Source organism: Pan troglodytes, chromosome 3 (genome assembly GCF_028858775.2).
Source record: "Pan troglodytes isolate AG18354 chromosome 3, NHGRI_mPanTro3-v2.0_pri, whole genome shotgun sequence".
Classification (NCBI taxonomy): Eukaryota; Metazoa; Chordata; class Mammalia; order Primates; family Hominidae; genus Pan; species Pan troglodytes.
In genome coordinates this window covers 140,799,154-140,821,552 of record NC_072401.2, presented here as the reverse complement: position 1 = coordinate 140,821,552, position 22,399 = coordinate 140,799,154, and the positions used below count along the sequence as shown (strand labels likewise).

Genomic DNA, 22,399 nt, shown 5'->3' with positions numbered 1-22,399 from the left:
GGCTGCGGCAGGAGAATCGCTTGAACCTGGGAGGTTGCAGTGATCCGAGATCATGCACTGCACTCCAGTATGGGAAACAGAGCGAGACTCCATCTCAAAAAAATAACTAGTAATACTAATAGCCAACACTAATGTAGAATTATAATACTAATTATACAATTAGCAATCTAGTACCTGTAAAATAGTTAGCAATTTATAATTTTGGGTAAACCAGATATTAAATGTAAAACTCATAACATGCAAACTTCTTAAATGCCAATGAATAACTGCAAATTAAATTCTTGTTTAACTTTGGAAGCATAAAAGTAAACATTTTTCTTTTGTTGTTTAGAGAACCTTGTATAATATCTTCCCTCGTGGTGCTCAAGACATGGAGCAATACTATTAAATGAAAAACATAATACACATAAATACACATAAACACATCAGAGCACAAGAAGAACTCTGAATATTATACCTGTATCAGCTTCGTGTTCTTTATTCTCATCTGTAAGGGGGTTGTCATGAAGCTTCAAATAGATCTCTATAGCAATTCTTGCTGCCTTGAAGTAAAATGGATGCTGTCGAAGTACATCTTCTAGTTTTAATAAGTCCACATATGATCTAAGGGTAATCTTCCTCATACAGTATGTATGAAAGTCAAACTGGTCATCAGTGATTTCTATAAAATGCTAACAAAATTATCTTTTTATTATTATACCGAAGTACAGCAATGGCTAAGAAAACTATAAAATCAAAGCATTGGAATACTTGTTACTTTGGCATGAAAAAAACTAGTAAAATTTTAAAAAAACAATTACAATTATTCAACAGGAATATTTTGCATTTCAAATAAGCAAATACAGTTAGCCATTGTCTAGCACAGGATATGGCATACTGCAGGCACAGAATCATTTGTTGAAAAAGGAAGCTTTAAAAATGTTTATTCATTATCCCTTCCTTAATTATACTTAAAGCTATCGTGACAACATCAAACATAATTTATTTACATAGTAGTGCAAGTAGACTCACATGTTAAACATTGAGTTTTTATATTTAGAATCATTTGCAAAGGATTATAAGATGTATTTGATAATTTTTTTTGAGGATACAAATCTGAATCCTATGCAATGTGATGCTGGTATGTGGAAAAGAAATCAATTAGCAAGTAAGTCAAGCAATCAGGAACTTGATGCATTTCAACTAAGCTTTGGTATTCTATACTTGACAATATTGCAAATGTGAAATTAGTTACATAAACTATGTTTATCTGTGTAAAACACAAAAAAGAAAAACCAACCACTAGTCATGGAAATGAGTCAGACGTGAAGAGGATTAAGAAAACAATTTTATCAAACAGCATGAAATTAGATAAGCTACAGAAGAAATATTGTGAAAAGTCTTCCAACATTTATATCTTACCAAGGGTATATAGCATCATCAATAAATTCTACAAAGAACAGTGTCCTAGGAGTACTTTAATCAGCTGTGTATGTACTACTAAAGCGGCAGCAGCAATTTGGAAGGTTCAAAAATCAATAAAAACATAGCCAAGATACAAAATTTCCATAAAGTTTTTTAAAAAAGAGTTCTTACCAAAAGACAATAGAGACCCTGGCTGAAAATGTAGTCTATATTTCCAGTATGAAAACTGAAAAAAGTGAATACTGATTTTAAAAAGCACCTACTATGAATTATAAAGAAATAGAAGAGAAAAAACTATGAAATTTGTCCAAAACCATCGACAGAATAAAACAAGAAAACTTTTATGTAGAAGGTACTTACTCTCTCAATCTCATGACATTTCTTAAGTGCTTCACCAAATTTATTCATTGCTTTATAAGCCTGGGCACATTCTGTTTGGAACCACATGCACTGCATTTCATTCAAATTCTCTACCGCTGATGTTCCTTCCTATACAGAAATCAAATATTTTCAAGAACATTTTTTATCATAGACATCATTCTACCACAGAATTTTAAAAAACAAAGATGTTAAGCTGATTGGGACTCTTTCAAAAAAATTTTTAAAACATTCTTAAAGAATAGTTAACATGGGAAAACAACTGATATTCTCTAACTACTAAAAATAATTTGTAGTTTCACAGGTGATTAAACAAAAGGTCTACATAATTGAGGGTAGGGATTAATACAAGAAAAAGAACACCACCACATAGCAGGTATTCAATAAATATTAGTTCCCTTGACCCCTAAAAAATTTATCTGAACGTCCATCAATATAAACCAGTTTAAAAGTCCATTGTACAACCCTCTAAATGGGAAATCCTTTATACCAATGTTGACTCCAGTATCTTCTGATACAGTGATTTAATTAAAATCTTGGCTATTATGGTGTCAAAAATATTAAAGACAAACTTTGAAAAATAAGCATGTTATACAAGTATGAACTGGCTCATGTCTTCTTTATTCATAATTAAGAACACTAGCTGTACAAACCCTTGTAAACTTTGAGCACATTTCTTCAGCTTCTTTAATCAGGTTGGCTTTTAGCATGTATTTTGCACATTTGGAGTTGATAAATCTGTCTGCTGTGTCCAAGGCCTGGGCCTCATCCATCCACCTTGCAGCTTCTTTAATGTTTCCAGCATGCTTATAAGGTACAAAAGCAAAATAAACCAGTTAGCATGCTAAGTTTACTGTGCAGGTAATTCATTATCTGTTGATAAATAATTTAAAAACAAATGAAAGTAAAGGCATTCTTGTGACTCTTAGATGCTAATCAATATAAAGAAATGCATTCTTCCATAATATAAGTTCTGATTCCTTTTTCCAGCCTTCTAGAATGTAAGCTGTCTGACAGTAAAGATTTATTTTAATAGTTTTGTCTACTGTTAATATCGCCATTGCCTAAAACTGCCTGGCACATAGTAAAAATACTCAAAAACAATTGTTAAAGAATAAATAAGGCCGGGCGCTGTAGCTCATGCCTGTAATCCCAGCACTTTGGGAGGTCGAGCCGGGTGGATCACTGAGATCAGGAATTCGAGTCAAACTTGGCCAACATGGTGAAACCCCATCTCTACTAAAAATACAAAGTAAACCAACGGTGGTGGCGCATGCCTGTAATCCCAGCTACTTGGAAGGCTGAGGCAGGAGAATCACTTTAACCCAGGAGATGCAGGTTGCAGTGAGCTGAGATCATGCCACTGCACTCTAGCCTGGGTGACAGTAAGACTCCATGTCAATAAAAAAAATAATAATAATAACAGAAATCTTTTTTTTTTTTGAGATGGGAGTCTCACTCTGTCACCCAGACTAGAGTACAGTGGCACAATCTTGGCTCAATGCAACCTCTGCCTCCCGGGTTCAAGCAATTCTCCTGCCTCAGCCTCCCGAGTAGCTGGGCCTGCCACCACACTTGGCTAATTTTTTTTTAGTAGAGATGGGGTTTCACCATATTGGCCAAGCTGGTCTTGAACTCCTGACCTTGTGATCCGCCCACTTTGGCCTCCAAAAGTGCTGGGATTACAGGCATGAGCCACAGCTCCCGGCCAATACTAGAAGTCAAAACATAATTAAATGTGAAAGTCATAAAAGGCATAACCAAATCTCTACGCTAAAGGAACCATGGAAACATTACTGATTAGGACCATTAGTAGACATTCCCCAATGTTCCTCATTCTAAGTTACCTAACTAGTCCATCTGGCAAAGCTTCAAAACTAATGAGCCATAATCTAGTTTTAAAAAGTGCTTCTTGGCACATGTATACCTATGTAACAAACCTGCACGTTGTGCACATGTACCCTAGAACTTAAAAGTATAATTTTTTTAAAAAATCTAAAAATAAAAAAATTAATTAAAAAAATAAAAAATAAAAAGTGCTTCTTTAGCCGGGTGCAGGGGCTCATGCCTATAGTCTCAGCACTTTGGGAGGCCAAAACAGGTGGATCACTTTAGGCCAGGAGTTCGAGACCAGCCTAGCCAACATGGAGAAACTCCATCTCTACAAATAATACAAAAATTAGCTGGGTATGGTGGTGCATGCCTATAATCCCAGCTACCACTCCGGAGGCTGAGGCATGAGAATTGCTTCAACCCGGGAGGCAGACATTGCAGGGAGCTGAGATCGCGCCACTGCACCCCAGCCTGGGTGACGCAGTGAGACTCTTTCTCTCTCTCAAAAAAAACAAAAAAACAAAAACAAAAACAAAAAAACTTCTTAAATATTACTTAATTTCATTATTTTCTTGCTAAACAAATTACTGGTTTATTATCAGTCCCTCAAGAGCTTTCATTACTAAATTTTATTTGCAATATGACAGAGAAAAGCCAACTTTATTTTAAGATGATACTAAAATATATGACTAAAAATTCTCAAGCAAGGCCCAGGAGTTGAGAAGTCAAAAGAGATAACCTGTAGAATTCATAATAGAATCTTCACAGTTTCATCTCATTAACATTGCCAGATACTGATATGTTATCATACTCAAATTTTAATAGAAATACACATTTCACAGCAAATAAAATTTCTTTTGGATTACCTATATACTCTTACTCTCCAAACCCAAGAGAATTACCAGATACGTGTGAATACATATACATTAATGTATGTACGTATGTGTGTGTATACGGATATAGATAAATGACCAAATTAGCATGACCACAAATCTCAAAGTAATTGGACTGAGAAATGTACTATACTTGTTACTTCATGTTTTTTGAGTTATCAAATGTCACTTTTCCTATATTTAGAATCTATAAAATAGAGAAAAAGTTCATGACAAGTCTCATTACCTTATAAGAAAATAGAAAAAAAGATTTTTACCTTATAGATTTTAGCTTTCACGAGAAAGAGTTCTATTAATGTAGGTGTACTTTCAATAGCAGTATTTATGTACTCCAAAGCAATAGATGGCTGACCAATTTTGTCATAATGTTGTGCCAAGTAGTACTGGACCCAAAGTAATGTGGTTGGTGGTTCCTCCTTTCCATCATCTTAGGAGAAGAGGGAGAAGAAACCAAGATGAGGCATTACATATATTAAGAGCACCCCCCAAAATGGTCCCTATGTTTATTAACAAGGAAAGTACTATGAAAGGAGTTTATTTATGTATCTAGCTATAAAACTCCTCCTAAGTTTATAAGATCTTTGGAAAGGTCCATATTTTCTTTTCTGCATCCTTATAACCCCTAGCACAATCCCTTTCATATAATAACTTTATGAAACAAACATGGGAGATAAATAAGGTCTAACTACCTAGAAAGAAAACTGAAACAGGTAGGGGGGAGACAAGCTGTACTAGAACTATGAGAGCATACTGATCAGGATGTTATTTATAAAGGGGGAAGAAATTAAAAATGTTCTCTATTCATGTGAGGTTAAAAAAAAAAAAAAGCCCTGGCTGCTTAATTGAGTTTCTAGCTAATGCACCAAACTGTTATAAATATACTTGTAATGTGGTTATTTTGAATTTGGTGATTATATTCTTAATATATTTTAATATGCTGAATATGCAAAGATGCATAATTTAAGTCAAATAAAAACTATACCCCAAAAATGAGATGACAAGTAAAAAAATTTTTATATTTTAGTTCATGATTTAATTTTAATATACTGACAAGAAAATGTGTAAGTTAAATATACAACCCACACATTAAAAAATTCTTTTTTAATACAAATTTCTAAAATCTGAGAACTGATACGTGCTTTCAAAGAAAGCAACAGATTGCTTTTTAAAAAATTTTTCCTAGTAAAAGCAGGATGGCTCAGTGGACAAATAATAGGAGTGGAACTCACCAACTCCCCATCTGATAGATCTGCAACAAAAGTGCTGCATATTCTTGGGCATGTCATTGAACCTCTTCCACATTTGTAAAATATGTAGGAAAATGCTGATAATCAAAGGAACATTATGATGATTAACCAATGAAATCATGGAAAAAAGTACTATTAAATTAATCTGAGACCTAGAAACAATGACCAACCCAATAGCAATATGCACCCAGGGTCCCATACCGGGCTTTCCCACTACAGGAACCAGAACTCCTAGGAAAAACAATTGATTCCAGGTCTGCAGTGGCAGCAATAAACTGGAATATCTTGTCTTATTAACACCCAAGAAGTTATCAACTACTACTATGGTATGTAAAGAATGGGACCATTTGAGATTTGTAATGTGGTTATTTTGAATTTGGTGATTATATTCTTAATATATTTTAATATCATGCTGAATATGCAACATCAAATATTTGATATAAAACATCAAATATGCTTAAATCCATGAATTCATAATACTTTTTAAAAACGTATTTGCTGTCTTTGAAGGATGCTATTGAACCAACAATTTGTTATTTTGAAAACTGGTAAAGAAATTTTAAAAAGGAGGGAGTGGGGAGAAAAAACCCATTTATCATGCTTTTCCTATGCAAACTGAAACATTGTGTCAACAGGTAATAGAGGAAGAAAATTTTCTCTTTTAAAATAATAAAGAATAATAGAGTATCACCAGTTGGTAATTCTTAACAGTTGCTAACATATAAAACAAACACGTATGCCTACTAATAGAAGAATATGCCACCACCTGTAAGAATCTCACTCACTCCTCTGTTTAAAAAACAAAAGCAAAACCATCAAAACAATATTGAATCTCATCAAATCTCTAGTTGGACCTGTCCATTAGAAGATTCTGTCATGACAGAAGTGTCCTGTATTTTCCCTTTCCAACATGGTAGGCATTAGCTATATATAGCTACTGAGCAGCACTTAAAATGTGGCTACTGCAACCGAGGAATGGAATTTATTTTATTTAATTTTTTAAAATTTTAATTAGCCACTGTGCTACTGGCTATCATACTAGCAACAAACTTCTACATTGAACTACCAGTTTATAGGAAATTCAGAGAGCAAGGAATAATGTGTTAAGCAACACATAGGGTACAGTCAGCAAACTCTAGACTGGGAAAACTGAAAAAAAAAAAAAAAAAAATTTCTTCAACAAATAAATTGCAGGAAAAGGGATAGGACAGAAACCCAAAAGATAAAAAGAGTTTAAGAGACACATCAACCAAATTCAAAGTACACATATCTGAATCTTCATTCCAACAAACTTCAAAAAAGGAAAGGCAAAAAAAAATGACATTTATAACATAACTGGAAATGTGAACATGGACTGAATAGTTATTATTAAGAAAGTATTAATTTTTGTCAGGCATGGTGGCTCATGCCTATAATCCCAGGACTTTGGGAGGCCAAAGCAGGCGGATCACTTGAGGTCAGGAGTTCGAGACCAGCCTGGCCTGGCCAATATGGTGAGACCCCGTCTCTACCAAAAATACAAAAATTAGCCAGGCATGGTGGCAGGCACCTGTCCCAGCTACTCGGGAGGCTGAGGCAGGAGAATCACTTGCACCTGGGAGGTGGAGGTTACAGTGAACTGAGATCATGCCACTGTACACCAGCCTGGATGACAGAGCAAGACTCCATCTCAAAAAATATATATATTAATTTTCAGGTATGAGAATGGCATTAGGTTATGTTTTAGGTTAAGTCCTTCTCTTTAGACATACTGAAATATCCATGGATAAAATGATGTGATGTTTGGATCTGCTTCAGAATAATATGGGAGTAGAGAAAAGTAGGAGAGGCTATAAATAAATTCAATTATGAATTAAAAATTATTGAAGCTGAGTGCTGGGTAAAGAGAGGATTATTATACTGTTGCATTTAGTTTTGTAGATGTTTTTAAAATTTTACATAACATTCTTTTCAATAAACTAATGTGAGGTGGGACACAGTGGCCCATGCCTATAATCTCAACACTTTAAGAGGCCAATGCAAGAGGATCACTTGAGCCCAGGAGTTTGAGACCAGCCTGGGCAACAAAGTGAGACCCTAAGTCTACAAAAAATTTAAAAATTAGCCTGGCATGATGGTGCATGTCTGTGGTCCCAGCTACACAGAGGACAGAGGCAGGAGGATCACTTAAGCCCAGGAGGTCGAAGCTGCAGTGAGCTGTGTTCACACCACTGCACTCCAGCCTGGGGAACAGAGCAAGATCATGTCTCAAAAAAAACCCAAAACACAAAAAACAAAGATAATGTAATTCTCTTCTAACCAAATATCATCACACAATGTGCAAATTAATGGATCTCCCTCTCAAAGAGAAAAAAATTTAATGCTCTGTGCTTACTGCCTAAGTAATAATACTGACCTTCTGATTAAGAATTTCACAATGTATTAAAATTTTCAAGATGTTTTTAAAACATAAAACTTGAGGACTTACCATTGGGGTTAAATAACCGGCAGCTTTTTAGAGAGGTTTCATAACCTACTACTAACTCTTCTATGATTGCCACCTAGAGTACAAACACACAAACACACTTTAATAGAAAAAACACACATTTACTATTCTTATGCAAAATATGTTATTTTCTACTAAAACACTAAATAAACACTCCAACACTCACACCCTCCTTTATTAAAAATATCTTAACCTCTAGATACAAATTTTAAAATACATCATACTTTTGCACAGGTGTGCATTAAGATGTAATTTTATAAAAACTTATTGGTTACTCCTTTTCAGCTGAACCAGAAATCAGGAAAGAGTTGGACAAAGACAGGCAATATTGTGGATGATTTATATCTTGATTCTTTTAACAAAGTTTGTATAAATGAACACCCACAGTAAACATTTGCATTTAAGAATTAAATGCTATGTGAAAAGAGAAATTCTCTAAGTAGATGACAGTATTCAACTTTCAATTTCACAATCCAGGGTAAAACATTAGTAAAACTCAAAGAATACTTTGAGAGTTTGTTAGGTCCAGGAGAATGAGTGGCCATCCAGGTTCTGGTTTCTCTTGAGTCTTGACTATACTACTCGCTCCTGGCTTCCTGAGAGATCTCTGAGCATTTTTTATTTACTACTTCTGTTCTTTGTTTAATCCATGTTTAAGGGATTTCTATTACTATTATGGCTTTATTGAATGACCTCAACCTAACTGACTCAACAGACTAATATCAGCTCTTTCCAAAACCTCAATAAATTGTGAGGACTAAAGATTGCAGCTAGGTTATTCTGGTGCACCCATGTTCCCTCCTACAAGCTGAGCTACAAGCCTACTAAGACTGTTTTGTTTTCTCAAACATCTTTGAATCAGTTGCATTTATTATTCTAATGGCAGAATTCAGTATTGTGTAAACTTAAGATGTGAGAATGAAAATGACTGTTCCATAAGTTGAATACCAAGGAAAGACTAAAAAGATAAATTAGGTATTTTTAACCAGTTTAGATCTAAATCAAAATATCTTAAGTAGAAGAAAATCATAAAAATATAGGATTCTATACATAAGACCACTTCATAAGCATCAAAGTCTGACTCTTTCAAAACTGGAAACAAAAGATCCTACTTGGCCAGGCATGGTGGCTCACATCTGTAATCCCAGCACTTTGGGAGGCCGAGACGGGTGGATTGCCTGAGGTCAGGAGTTCAAGACCAGCCTGGCCAACATGGTCAAACCCCATCTCCACTGAAAATACAAAAATTAGCCTGGTATGCTGGCACGTGCCTGTAATCGCAGCTACTTGGGAGGCTGAGGCAGGAGAATCGCTTGAACCCGGGAGGCAGAGGTTGCAGTGAGCTGAGATCACGCCATTGCACTCCAGCCTGGGCGACAAGAGTGAAACTCCGTCTCAAAAAACAAAAAACAAAAGATATTTTATGGATGTGATTTATGCAAGAAAAAACAAGTGAAACAGCAATCAAAAAAGCCCATACGTTGGGTCTCCAGCAAAAGACCGGCAAATAAATGCACATTATGTAATTCTGGTTAAAGTGTTTCATATGTCTCATTTGCTCCATCTTTGACTCTTCAATGTAACTGATTTTTTAGAATCCAAACAATATGCCTTGATGACACTGTACTTATAACCAAAATAATCTAAAAATTAAAATTAAAATACCCTTGGCCAGGCACGGTGGCTCACGCTTGTAATCCCAGCACTTTGGGAGGCCGAGGTGGGCGGATCATTTGAGGTCAGGAGCTCAAGACCAGCCTGGCCAACACGGTGAAACCCTGTCTCTATTAAAAATACAAAAATTAGCCAGGCATGGTAGTACGCGCCTGTAATCCCAGCTAATTGGGAGGCTGAGGCACAAGAATTGCTTGAACCCAGGAGGCAGAGGTTGCAGTGAGCCGAGGTTGCGCCACTACACTCCAGCTTGGGTGACAGAGCAAGACTCAGTCTCAAAAGAAAAAAAAAAAAAAATTAAAATAACCTCTAAAGAAGCATTCTGAATGTTATTAACATGTAGCTGAAAGAGTAAGATGACTTATTAGAACATCAAAAAAACTCTTCTGACAGAACTTTTTGTCTACCAAATTTAAAAAGGAGAAAGAAGACTAAGCTAAAACTTAAGTTAAAAAAAAAAACAAAAAACAAACACACTCTGGCTTCTGACCATGAACAAGATGAAAGAAAATGGTGAAGAAATTATTACCTTATCAACTTTTTATAACCTACAGTGACTCATTAAAAGTTTATAGCAGAAAGGAAACAGAAAACAAGCAATAAGTTACTGGGCTAAAGAAAAAAAAGAGGATGAAATGGAAAAAAGAAGAATCAGAAGCATTTAAATTGCAAACTGGGAAGACTGACATGAGATTCACAAAACACGTACTACTGTGCAGAGATAATCAAGAATCAATAATTCCAAATACCGAGCAAAGAAATGGTAGCCAAAAGAAAGTATCATATTTCACTTTACCTTTTCTTTGTCTTTGTATAATGATCTTAAAGTATTGAAGACTGGTGGGCAACCCTTGCTGAAATTCATCCTTAGGAACTTATCCAAACATTCTTTAAACTTCTCACCTTGGAAGAGAAAAATCCTTTTCGCTTATATTTATCAAGTATTTACTTACATTTACCAAAGTATTTACTTACATTTACCAACTTACATTTAGTAGAGTTGTTAGACAACTCTAACAATGTATAGCTTAAACTTAATATGCATACTCATACTTAAAACCAAGAAAAGAAACTTTAAATCATAAAAGCATTTCTATTCCTTTGCAATTATTCTCACTTACCAGATAAAAAGTTTAACGGCAGCCTTCTTGGCACCAGTCCCCTGGGATATTTAGTCCAGGCTTCCTCATAAATTTTTAGCCGTTCTAACATATTAGCTGCAGACAAAGAAAAATTCTTTGTTATATATAATCATAAATTGTATATTTTTTCTGGAAAATTACGAACTTCTCAAAGTATACTAAAATTCTAATATTTAAAAGAAAATTGGAATTATTTGTAATCTTACACCTACTATTTCAACAATTATTTTAGACTATTTCTTTTCAATTTTTTTATCTTAAGTACATAATTATCTTTATCCTGTTCTGCTTTAGGTAGGCTTTTAAAACCTGAGAACTTCTTTAGTTCTGAAAAAGCCTTGGTTATCATGTTTCCATATATTGCTTCTCCTACTATTCTCCTTAGCTTCTCCCCTCTAACTCCTCTCCTCTGATTTTGGCCATGGCCTCTCTTCCATTCAATTAAAATTTTTATTTTAGTAAGTAGGTTTTTGATTTCAGATTCCTAATTGGTACTTCTCCTAACTATTCATGTTTCATGGCAGCAATTACCTCTATCTTAGATTCCTCCATCATCTCTACTCTTCCTTTTGCAGACAGTGGTGATTACCATTCCTTGCTGGTGTTCCTAAAACAGTCTGAGAATCTTTGTTACAAAGTAATCTGCAACAAGGTTTCTCTTGTATATTTCAATGGCTCACAACTAGCGTTGAAGGAAACAAATCAGATCACCTCTGCTGAGGATCCTGCCTATTTGTTTCTGGGCCTGTTCCCACAAGTGGACCCCACTTATGGGAGAGGGTGACTGGGGGACCACAGTCTGAATCCAAGTTTGAGTGACAGAAATTTAACCCCTCTTCCCACAAAGGAACAGTGATGCTCATTCAGCCTGGCTACATTTACGTGACCCTGGCAAGTCACTTCGATGCAGCCACAGCTTACCACAGAGCTTATTCTTGCTTTTAAGAATATATCTCCGTTTCTGTCAGTGGAGATTTCCTTTTATTTAAGAGGCAGTGTCTCACCATGTTGCCCATGCTGAGCTCAAACTCCTGGGCTCAAGCAATCCTCCCGCCCCAGCCTCCCAAAGTGCTGGGATCACAAGTGTGAGCCCCTACACCTGGCTTCCTTTCATGTTTTTGATGCTACTATGCATTTGTGAATTTTTTTCTAAAGTTGTCTCTAAAATTATTTTCTCAACCATTCTATAAATCTATAAAAGAGAGGTTTCAGAACATGCTCAATCTGTCATATTAAATAGAAGTTTGCAAATGTACTTTTGTATTCAGATTTTTTTTTTTTGAGACACAGTCTCGCTCTGTTGCCCAGGCTGGAATGCAGTGGCACTATGCTGGCTCACTGCAACCTCCGCCTCCTGGGTTCAAGCAATTCTCGTGCCTCAGCCTCCGGAGTAGCTGAGACTACAAGGCACACATCACCGCGCCAGGCTAATTTTTTGTATTTTAGTAGAGACGGGGTTTCACCATGTTGTCCAGGCTGGTCTCGAACTCCTGAGCTCAGGCAATCCATCCACCTCGGCCTCCCAAAGTGCTGGGATTACAGGCGTGAGCCACTGCGCTTGGCCTGTATTCAGATTTTAAACCAATTCTTAACCACTATTATTCTAGTTGTGCTTTTCAATGAGTAAATAAAATATATATTAACAAAAGAAACAATAAAACTTAGTAAGTTTTAAACAATACTACCTGGCTTGAGTGCTTTTTCCAAGCCTTTGTAATAGGCCCAGTTTTCAGGATTTCTCTCTTGCAATCCTCTATAAACATCTGCAGCATCTTCCAAACGACATAGTTGCAACAGAAGTTCCCCTGATTAAAAACAGAAAAAAAAAAAAATTAAATATCTGAGAAAACCTTCCAATTAGAATTTTAACTTTTCCTCAAATTTTCTCTTAAAATCTCATTATAAATCAGTGTTGCTAAGTGGATGGACCTGGTTCCAGTTCCCTTAAGATCATTTACCAAGTTATTTTATGGTCTCCTTCCTTTTTTGAAGTTCACATTATTTAGAAATGCCATCCTCTTCACATCCTCAATTTATTCAGAAAATCTGTCCAATGCCCGGCCAGTTTCTCACATTCACTCAACACACTGTCACCAAGCCATCTTCTACTCCTCAATTATTCCTGATATCATATGGAACAACTTCAGCATCAAAATTAATGACTCAATCCAATATCCTAACCTTATGATCCCTTAATCAGCTACAAAACAATTCTGCCGTAGCAGCCCTTAATCTGGCTACATTAAAAACTATCTAGACTTTACCTTTTAATGTCTTCCAAGAAGCAATTAAGCACCCTATTTTAAGCTTAACTGTCTTTTCTTTCTGTCTCACTAATCCTACTATTCAACTTCAGAGAAAAAACTATCAGCCTATCAGCAACTTGTCGACTCACTGTTGCCTTCCCTGGACTGCATGACCAATCACATCATCCCTGAATGATATTAGCAGCCCCAATTATCAAAAATCAATCTTAAAACCTAGGCTCTTTTGTTTACTAATTTTAAAGACCAGATCATCCCAACTGTTTATTTGCTCCACATTTTCTTATGGAAGGAAACAAGCCAGATGAACAGAGAGAGACAGTGGTTTCACTATTATATATGAGCTCCAAAGCCATATAAGCTTCAAATATTCAGGATTCCTTTTCTCCATCCTTAATGTGCTTCCCTTCATCCAAGGTATTATTTTTAAGCCACTACTTCACCCTTGCATCCTTCACTCTCTGTTATATCTTTCGCTCTCATATGATAATAAAAATGAACACTTACTGAGTACTTACCATGTGCCAGTGACTTTTTTTTGTGTGTGTGTGATACAGTCTTGCTCTGTCACCCCAGCTGGAGTGCAGTGGTGCGATCGATCATGGCTCACTGCAGCCTCGACCTCCTAAAGCGATCCTACCACCTCAGCCTCCCTAGTAGCTGGAACTACAGGCATGTGCCACCATGCCTGGATAATTTTTGTATGTTTTGTAGAGATGGGTTTTCGCCATTTTGCCCAGGCTGGTCTTGAGCTCCTAGACTCAAGTGATCCACCCACCTCGGCCTCCCAAAGTGCTGGGATTATAGTCGTGAGTCACCGTGCCCGGCCACCAGTGACTTTTAAACGCTTCACATGCGTTAACTAATTCAATTCTCAGAACTCTATGAGATAGATTACTATTACTTTCATCACTTTAAAACTGAGAGGACTTAAGTAAACTTTCTAAGAGTCTTGCAGATAGTGATGGAGTTACGATTTGAATCCAAGGAATTTATCTGAAAGAGCACATATTCATTCATTCATTCTTTCTTTTTGAAGACAGGATCTCATTCTGTCACCCAGGCTGGAATGCAGTGGTGCAATCCTGGCTCACTGCAGCCTCAACCACTTGGGCGTAAGCAATCCTTCCACCTACGGCAGCCTCCTGAATAGCTGGGACTACAGATGTAAGCCAACACACCCAGCTAACTTTTTTATTTTTATTTTTTGTAGAGATGCGGTTTCCTTATGTTGCCCAGGCTGGTCTCGAACTCCTAGGCTCAAGTGATCCTCTGGTCTCAGCCTCCCAAAGTGCTGGGATTACAGACATGAGCCACCATGCCTTACAAGCCCATATTCTTAATATCTGTACCAGCGGTTCTCAACCAGGGGCAGTTTTACCAACATTTAGCAATGTCTGAAGACATTTTCCTGTCTCAGTAAGGGTGTTGAGTACTACTGGCATCTAAATAAGCTAGGAGCGCTACTAAACATCCTACAATGCACAGAAGAGATCTCCACCCTCAACAACTCAGGCCCAAAATGTCAACAGCGCCAAGGCTAACAAAGCCTGCACTATACTAACCAAAAGCCAACTTCATCAAAAACACTAAAAATAACCCATAGCTGAGTACGATGGTTCGCACCTATAGTGGGAGGCTGGGGGTGGGGTTTGGGGGGAGGATCATTTGAGCCTTGTTCAAGTCCAGCCTAGGCAACACAGCAAGACCTCACCTCTAAAATAAAAAATAAAAATAACCTGCACCTTTACTCCCCTCTACACTACACCCATCCTCGTTTCCTTCCCTCTATCTTCTACCTTTTCTGAGCAGAAGGAACTGGTGGTATAAGAATAAAGAATAAAAAATTTTGCCTAGGCTGGGTGCGGTGGCTCACGCCTATAATCCCAGCACTTTGGGAGGCTGAGGTGGGTGCGTCACCTGAGGTCAGAAGATCAAGACCAGCCTGACCAATATGGAGAAAGCCCGTGTCTACTGAAAATACAAAATTAGCCAGGCATGGTGGCACATGCCTATAATCCCACTACTCGGGAGGCTGAGGCAGAATCGCTTGAACCCGGGAGGTGGAGGTTGCGGCGAGCCAAGATCGCGCCACTGCACTCCAGCTTGAGAAACAAGAGTGAAACTCCATCTCAAAAAAAAAAAAAATTTTTTTTTTTTTGCCTAACTGTGCCCATTGATCCACTCTAAGAAGTTCCTGAGTGATCTTGACCATCTTATCTTCTCCCACCAACTATCCCTACCAGCAACACTGCCTTGAATTTCTAAAGATTGCTAGAATTTCCAAAGATTGATTCTACCCTCACTTCCCTTCTATTCTCTTTATACACCCTGTCCCATTACCTAACTCAAAGTAGGTATTCAATACATATTTTGTGGAATGAGCTGATAGCCTTATTTATTTCATGTAGAAAACGGAAGCAATTAGAGGAAACTCCAAAATATGCATTACATCTACACATTTACTTGCCCGCCACTTACACACCACCACTACTTGTTGATGTGAACTATTCATGTTCTTACCTAAATTAATCCTTCACATGACATCAATCTACCACATGACATTCTCTCTACTGTATCAAATATTCTATCTCTATTGGATCACTCCCCAGTCAGCACAAATACACGCTATGAAAAACAAACAAACAAAAACTTCTTTTGAGCCTGCATCCCATTTCATCTACCAGCACCCCATTTGTTTCATTTACAGCAAAACTCCTCAACTGAGTCATGTGTGCTTCCTATCTTCAGTTCCTCTACTCCCACTCCCTTTTTTTTTTGATACAGAGTCTTGCTCTGTTGCCCAGCCTGGAGTGCAGTGGCGCGATCTCAGCTCACTGCAAGCTCCGCCTCCCAGGTTCACGCCATTCTCCTGCCTCAGCCTCCCGAGTAGCTGGGACTACAGGCGCCTGCCACCATGCCTGGCTAATTTTTCTGTATTTTTAGTAGAGACGAGGTTTCACCGGATTAGCCAGGATGGTCTCGATCTCCTGACCTCGTGATCCACCTGCCTCGGCCTCCCAAAGTGCTGGGATTACAGGCTTGAGCCACCGCGCCCGGCCTCAGTCTCTTTTAAATAGACTTGTTTGGGCTTTTACCATCCTTCTTCCAGAAGCTCAGAAAGTGCTTTTGTTAAGGTCACCAATGACTTCTAAATTGCTAAAAATCCACTGGTCAGCTCTGAGTCCTTTATCTAACTTTACCTATCTGCCATTCTTCCTCATTAATGAAGTTATCAAAGGGATCAAATGAAATAATTTGTCATTTATTTCCATAAAGAAACTTGAGGCCCAAGCCTCGACCCTGTTCACAGAGCTATTTAGTGGCCAATGAGACAAGTTTTTTCCAGACTTGCGATCTTTCCAGCAAGTCAGAAATTTCCTTCCTTTATGATTAACAGACTACTAAAGAATGACTACTTCAAATGAAAGAAGGTTGTCTTGGATCTGCAGTTCACAAGAGAGCTCCCTCCAGAAGTCTTAGAATTCCAGTTTTTCTTATCAGTACCATTATCCTCCGACAAAAGTTTATCTGGCAAATAATGGCTATACCTATTATGCACATGGATGTATATTATACTTTTTGTGTTCAACCTCAAGGTGAGCCAAGGGAATGTGAAACCAGCAAACTTCAGTTCCCTAGACTAGCAAGGACAAAGCAGCATTTCAGAAGGTAATTTTTTAAAAAATCACTTGTCCTTTCATTACGTGTTATTCTTCTTTTATTTTCTATAATCACGCCCTCAACTTCTAAAACTGTTAAGACTCATTTTTCTCAGCCCTCTGCTGAGTGGGATCTACCCCTCCTATCACAATCTACACATTATGAACCCAAATCTCTGGTCTCCCTTTCTTCCAGAACTCATATTCTTTCTGTGTCATCGAAGACATTCAGATTAACCGTAAAGACTCTCAGAAATATCCTATATGTATTTTAGTAAAGACTGATTCATCAATATATGTTATTAGCAATAAATCTGGTACATACTACATACACTATAGTTTATTAATAAACTGTTTCTAAGAAATGTAATCCTCTGTCTTATAAAACTAATTGTCTCTTGTGTTTTGATCAAATTCCATAATATTTTTAATACAGATACTTTATTTAAAGAAAGAATGTTATGAGTCATTTCATTCAACTACTTTTTATTGTTCACCATCAACTTTCTCCTCTATCTACAATATTGTTTAAATGTACATTTTCCCACATCATAAACTATTAAAAGTACATGAGTAAGAAATAGATTTCCTATCATCAAAAAGCTGAATTATATGAAACTGTCAGCAGCAACTAGATTTTTCAGCCTTGCTCTGTCATATTTCAATATTAGAATAAATGACAATTCTTTTAAAAATACCTTTGGTTTCTTCTACAGCAAGTTTATCACAAATCTGCTTTTCATAGGTACAAAGATGTTCCAAAGCTTCTCTATAGAGACCTGCTTCCCGAAGAACTTGATTCTGATATAAGAGTAGTTCACTATATTCATAATCCACCTTGTCAGGGGATGTCTGTATATGGATATAAGGAATACTGACAGTAAGAATTTTATTTTCATATCAGAAAACTGTTCACAATACTCAAAAACATGTAAGAAGTCAAAGGATAACATCCGGTTGATAAAACTAATTTTTAAAAAATTCTTAAGTATCTACAGAGCAACTAAGTAAATAATGACAATATTAGGATATAACAGGTTGAATAAAATAATAATCCATAAGTCCTTACACACAATAAACATGGGGAAGAAGGGAAAGCTCTTACTCAGGAGTAGAATGCCAAATAATAAACCTACAAGGAATGACTAGAGTTAAGAGAATCACCATTTTGCAACTATCATAGTAATACTGATTCAGGCAAGAATCATAATCAATGAATGCTAAAACTAGAGGGTGAAAGTTTGATGAGCAATAGGCTATTCAGTCTCAAATTGCATATTAAACACAAAGAGAGAAAAATACGTTTACAATTGCAAATACAACTTTCACCATGTAATCAAATGGAACGAACTGATGGCATGTGCCTCTTGATGTAATGAATGGAGAAGGACCCAACATCATTTATATGGTTTCCTGCCAAAATTATAAAACTCTATCTAAGAATGAGGAACCATCAGAAAAATCCAAATTGAGGGACATCCTACAAAAGCACAGCCTTCTTCAGAAATGTCTATGTCATAAAATACAAAGGAAGTTTTCAAAACTGTTTCAGATTAAAAGAGGCTGAAGAGAAATGATAACTAAATGTAAGGTATGATTCTTAATTGGATCCTGCAATGAAATCAAATTGCTAGAAAGGCTATAACTAGGACAATTAGTAAATTCTGAATATGGGCTGGGGATTAATTAGATAACAGTCTATCAGTGTTAAATTTCCTTATTTTTATAATCTATCCCTATAATACTATCTAGAGAACTGACAACTATACAGTTATTTTTAGAAAATACACACTAAAGCATTTAGGGGTAAAGGAGCATGATGTCTTGCAATTACTCTCAAACATTTAAGGAAGAAAATTAAAATAGATAAATAGATACACAGATTTTTAAAGTAAATGCACCAAATATTAACAATTAGTTTAGTATGAATGAACCCCTATGTAGAGTTCTTTGTGCTATTCCTGCAACTTTTCTATAAGTTTGAAACTATTTCAAAATTAAAAGTAAGCCAGACTATGCACATTTTTTTTTTTAGTTATACTTAGGATCAGACTTAGTAAAATGGCTTCTAGTTATTACCTGTTGTGTTTTCCTAAATTCTTCTAAAATCTTTGCTGCCATTTCATAATCTTCTAATAAATGGTAAGCAATAGCATAACCAATCCATGATGCTCTCTGCGCAGGTCGAAGCTGAAGTAACTGATATCTCGTTTCCTTTAAAAGGAAAAAAATAAACACTTTTTCTTAGGCTTTTAGTAACAGCAAGTGCTCCTTTAAAAGATCTCCATATTAGGCCAGGCGCAGTGGCTCACGCCTGTAATCCCAGCACTTTGGGAGGCTAAGGTGGGTGGATCACGAGGTCAAGAGATCGAGACCATCCTGGCCAACATGGTGAAGCCCCGTCTCTATCAAAAATACAAAAATTAACTGGGCATGGTGGTGCACGCCTGTGGTCCCAGCTACTCGGGAGGCTGAGGCGGGAGAATCACTTGAACCTGGGAGGCAGAGGTTGCAGCCTGGCAACAGAGCAAGACACGGTCTCGAAAAAAAAAACAAAAAACAAAAAAAACCACACATATTAATTTATCCCACAACCCTAAGCATTTTACAACACAATCATGGGAACAATAATAGAAAATACTTCAAACATCCATATTGTGTAGCTTCATGGAGGCAAAGAAATATTTGTTAAGAACATAATGAAGCCTCCAAGCTAATCTTAGAATTTTTTTAAAACTTAAGACCAAACTTAAGACCCTTCTTTATTTCTTGATCTGCTCAGTCCAAGAAAAGAGGCAGGATGGAAAGAACAGCACAAAGGAAAAATATTCAAAAATGTTTTTAAAAATTAAGTGTCCAACTACAGAGTTAACATACATAAAGAGGAAAGAATATGAAAGAGGAATTAAATAGATCTAACACTAATTTAAGGGTTAAAATCGAAGCTACAAAAATATATTAGAGTCAGTGGAGGTAGAAAGAAGAAACAAAACATTTGTTTTTGCCAGGTGCAGCGGCTCATGCCCGTAATCCTAGCACTTTGGGAGAATAAGGTGGGGTGGACTGCCTGAGCTCAGGAGTTCAAGACCAGCCTGAGCAACATGGTGAAACCTCATCTCTACTAGAATATAAAAAATGAGCTGGGCATGGTGGCACATGTCTGTAGCCCCAGCTACTCAGGAGGCTGAGGCATGAGAACTGCTTGAACCCAGGAGGTGGAAGCTGCAGTGAGCCAAGATCATGCCACGGCACTCCAGCCTGGGCAACAGAGTAAGACTCCAATGTCTCCAAGAAAAAAAAAAAAATTTTTTTTTGTTTTGCTTTCCAGAAAAATATGGGAAGTAAATGTTAGAGTTACATGTCAATACTAGACAAAGGCATTGTTTATTTGAGGAGTACTGATTTTCTTTTTTTTTTTTTTTTTTGTTGAGACAGAGTTTCACTCTGTTACCCAGGCCGGAGTGCAGTGGCGTGATCTTGGCTCACTGCAAGCTCCACCTCCCGGGTTCATGCCATTCTCCTGCCTCAGCCTCCTGAGTAGCTAGACTACAGGCACCTGCCACCACGCCTAGCTAATTTTTTGTATTTTTAGTAGAGACGGGGTTTCAATGTGTTAGGCAGGATGGTCTCGATCTCCTGACCTCATGATTCGCCCACCTGGGCCTCCCAAAGTGCTGGGACTACAGGTGTGAGCCACCACACCTGGCCTGATGTTAATTTTTATCAAATTAAGTCAACCCTACGCAGTAGGCCAAATCTGCCTCACCATAAAATAATTTATTTTTAAAGATCTGATTATTCCAAAAATAAACATAACCACTATGGTAGGAGGGAAAAAAATTCAATTAAATTATTTTCAAAATGAAATAAAAAATTTATATATCTGAAAGTACTCAAAGTTGTACATATTTTCCCCTTAGAATTAAAAAAAAAAGTCTCTATTTTACTTACCCTGTAACCCTCAAGATCTCGCATTTGAATCTGTAGTAAGGAAAGGTCCCTTAAGATTTGAAGATTGTCTTTATCCCATTTTAGTGCATTTCTGTAACACTTAATGGCTTCATCATACTTCTTGTCTGACCTCTGAAGAAGGCCATAAACGTGCCAACCTAAAGAATTTAGTTAAGGATACAACCTACAAGTCAAAAATTACTATTCCAAATGACCTCCCAAGAAACTTGGAGAACCACAGCCATTTATAAAACTACAAGCTTAAAAAGAAGGGGAAGGGGAGGGGGAGACTGATTTCAAAGATACAAAGCAGTTTAATACAGTGGAAAAGAGCACAGCTTTTGCAGCCAGAGAAAATTAGGTCTAGCCCGCCTTATCAGCTCTGTAACCTTGGACAAATCAGTCTCATTAAGTTTCCTCATTACTAAAATGTAAACAAATAGTCTATGCAGCAAATCATACTACTGACAACTAAATGGGATAACATATATAAAGTGCTCACTGGCTGGCACAAAGTCAATATATATATATGTAAACAGTTACTATATTATTAATAGTAAAAGGAAAAAGAAGGAATGGGTCTTCATGGAATCCAGTTATGTAAAGTCATGAAGATTTTATTTTCTTGAACTAACAAGATCCTTAGGACAACCCTTAGTGTAATACAAAGTTTCTAAAACTCAGCCACATATAAAATAAAAGCATTCATTCATTTAACCGTAATTATTAAAACTTCTTTCCCTTTTTTTGAGACAGGTGTTGCTCTGTCACCCAGTCTGGAGTGTCGTGGTGTGGTCTTTGCTCACTGCAACCTCCACTCCCTGCACTCAAGTGATACTCCCACCTCAGCCTCCTGAGTAGCTGTGACTACAGGCACACACCAGCATGCCAGCTATTTTTTTCTATTTTTGGTAGAGATGGGATCTCGCCATGTTGCCCAAGATGGTCTCAAACTCCTGAGACCAAGCAATACACTTGCCTTGGCCTCCCAAAGTGCGGGGATTACAGGCATAAGCTCCCAAACCCAGCCTAAAACTTCTTAATAACTAAGATGTAGGTCATCAAAATAGCCTCCTATATTAAAAGATCTTAAAGTCTAGTAAATGACAGATAAATAAGCAAAATTAAAGTAGGTTGTAAAAACTGCTATCAAGGAGGAGAATATTCCACTTCCCAAATACAGCCCTTTTTCACTTTAGGTCTTGATTACTGTACCAGCTACCCAACCCACCTATCTTCAGTTTGTCTTCTTTTATTCTCCTACCAAAGTAATTGGGTTTTGTTGTTTTTTGTTGTTGTTGTTGTTTGTTTGTTTTTGAGATGGAGTCTCGCTCTGTCACCAGGCTAGAGTGCAGTGGCATGATCTCAGCTCACTGCAACCTCTGCCTCCCAGGTTCAAGCAACTCTCCTGCCTCAGCCTCCCAAGTAGCTGGGATTACAAGCGTCTGCCACCACGCCCAGCTATA

At 37.1% G+C, this 22,399-nt stretch overlaps 1 protein-coding gene across 6 annotated transcripts in view; it reads right to left on the bottom strand.

Annotated features, from left to right (window-relative positions):
* The window catches only part of NAA15 (N-alpha-acetyltransferase 15, NatA auxiliary subunit), an 88,553-nt gene that overhangs the window by 28,222 nt on the left and 37,932 nt on the right, over nucleotides 1–22,399 (bottom strand). For all 6 annotated transcript variants that reach the window (XM_001138279.6, XM_016952232.3, XM_009448306.5 and 3 more), the window contains 11 exons: nucleotides 20,934–21,091; nucleotides 19,062–19,196; nucleotides 17,681–17,834; nucleotides 12,742–12,861; nucleotides 11,036–11,131; nucleotides 10,711–10,817; nucleotides 8,223–8,295; nucleotides 4,766–4,935; nucleotides 2,436–2,588; nucleotides 1,765–1,893; nucleotides 458–671 (listed from right to left, as the gene is read on the bottom strand). In XM_001138279.6, the coding sequence (XP_001138279.1) occupies nucleotides 458–671; nucleotides 1,765–1,893; nucleotides 2,436–2,588; nucleotides 4,766–4,935; nucleotides 8,223–8,295; nucleotides 10,711–10,817; nucleotides 11,036–11,131; nucleotides 12,742–12,861; nucleotides 17,681–17,834; nucleotides 19,062–19,196; nucleotides 20,934–21,091 (1,509 nt within the window). The remainder of the gene's footprint in view (nucleotides 1–457; nucleotides 672–1,764; nucleotides 1,894–2,435; nucleotides 2,589–4,765; nucleotides 4,936–8,222; nucleotides 8,296–10,710; nucleotides 10,818–11,035; nucleotides 11,132–12,741; nucleotides 12,862–17,680; nucleotides 17,835–19,061; nucleotides 19,197–20,933; nucleotides 21,092–22,399) is intronic.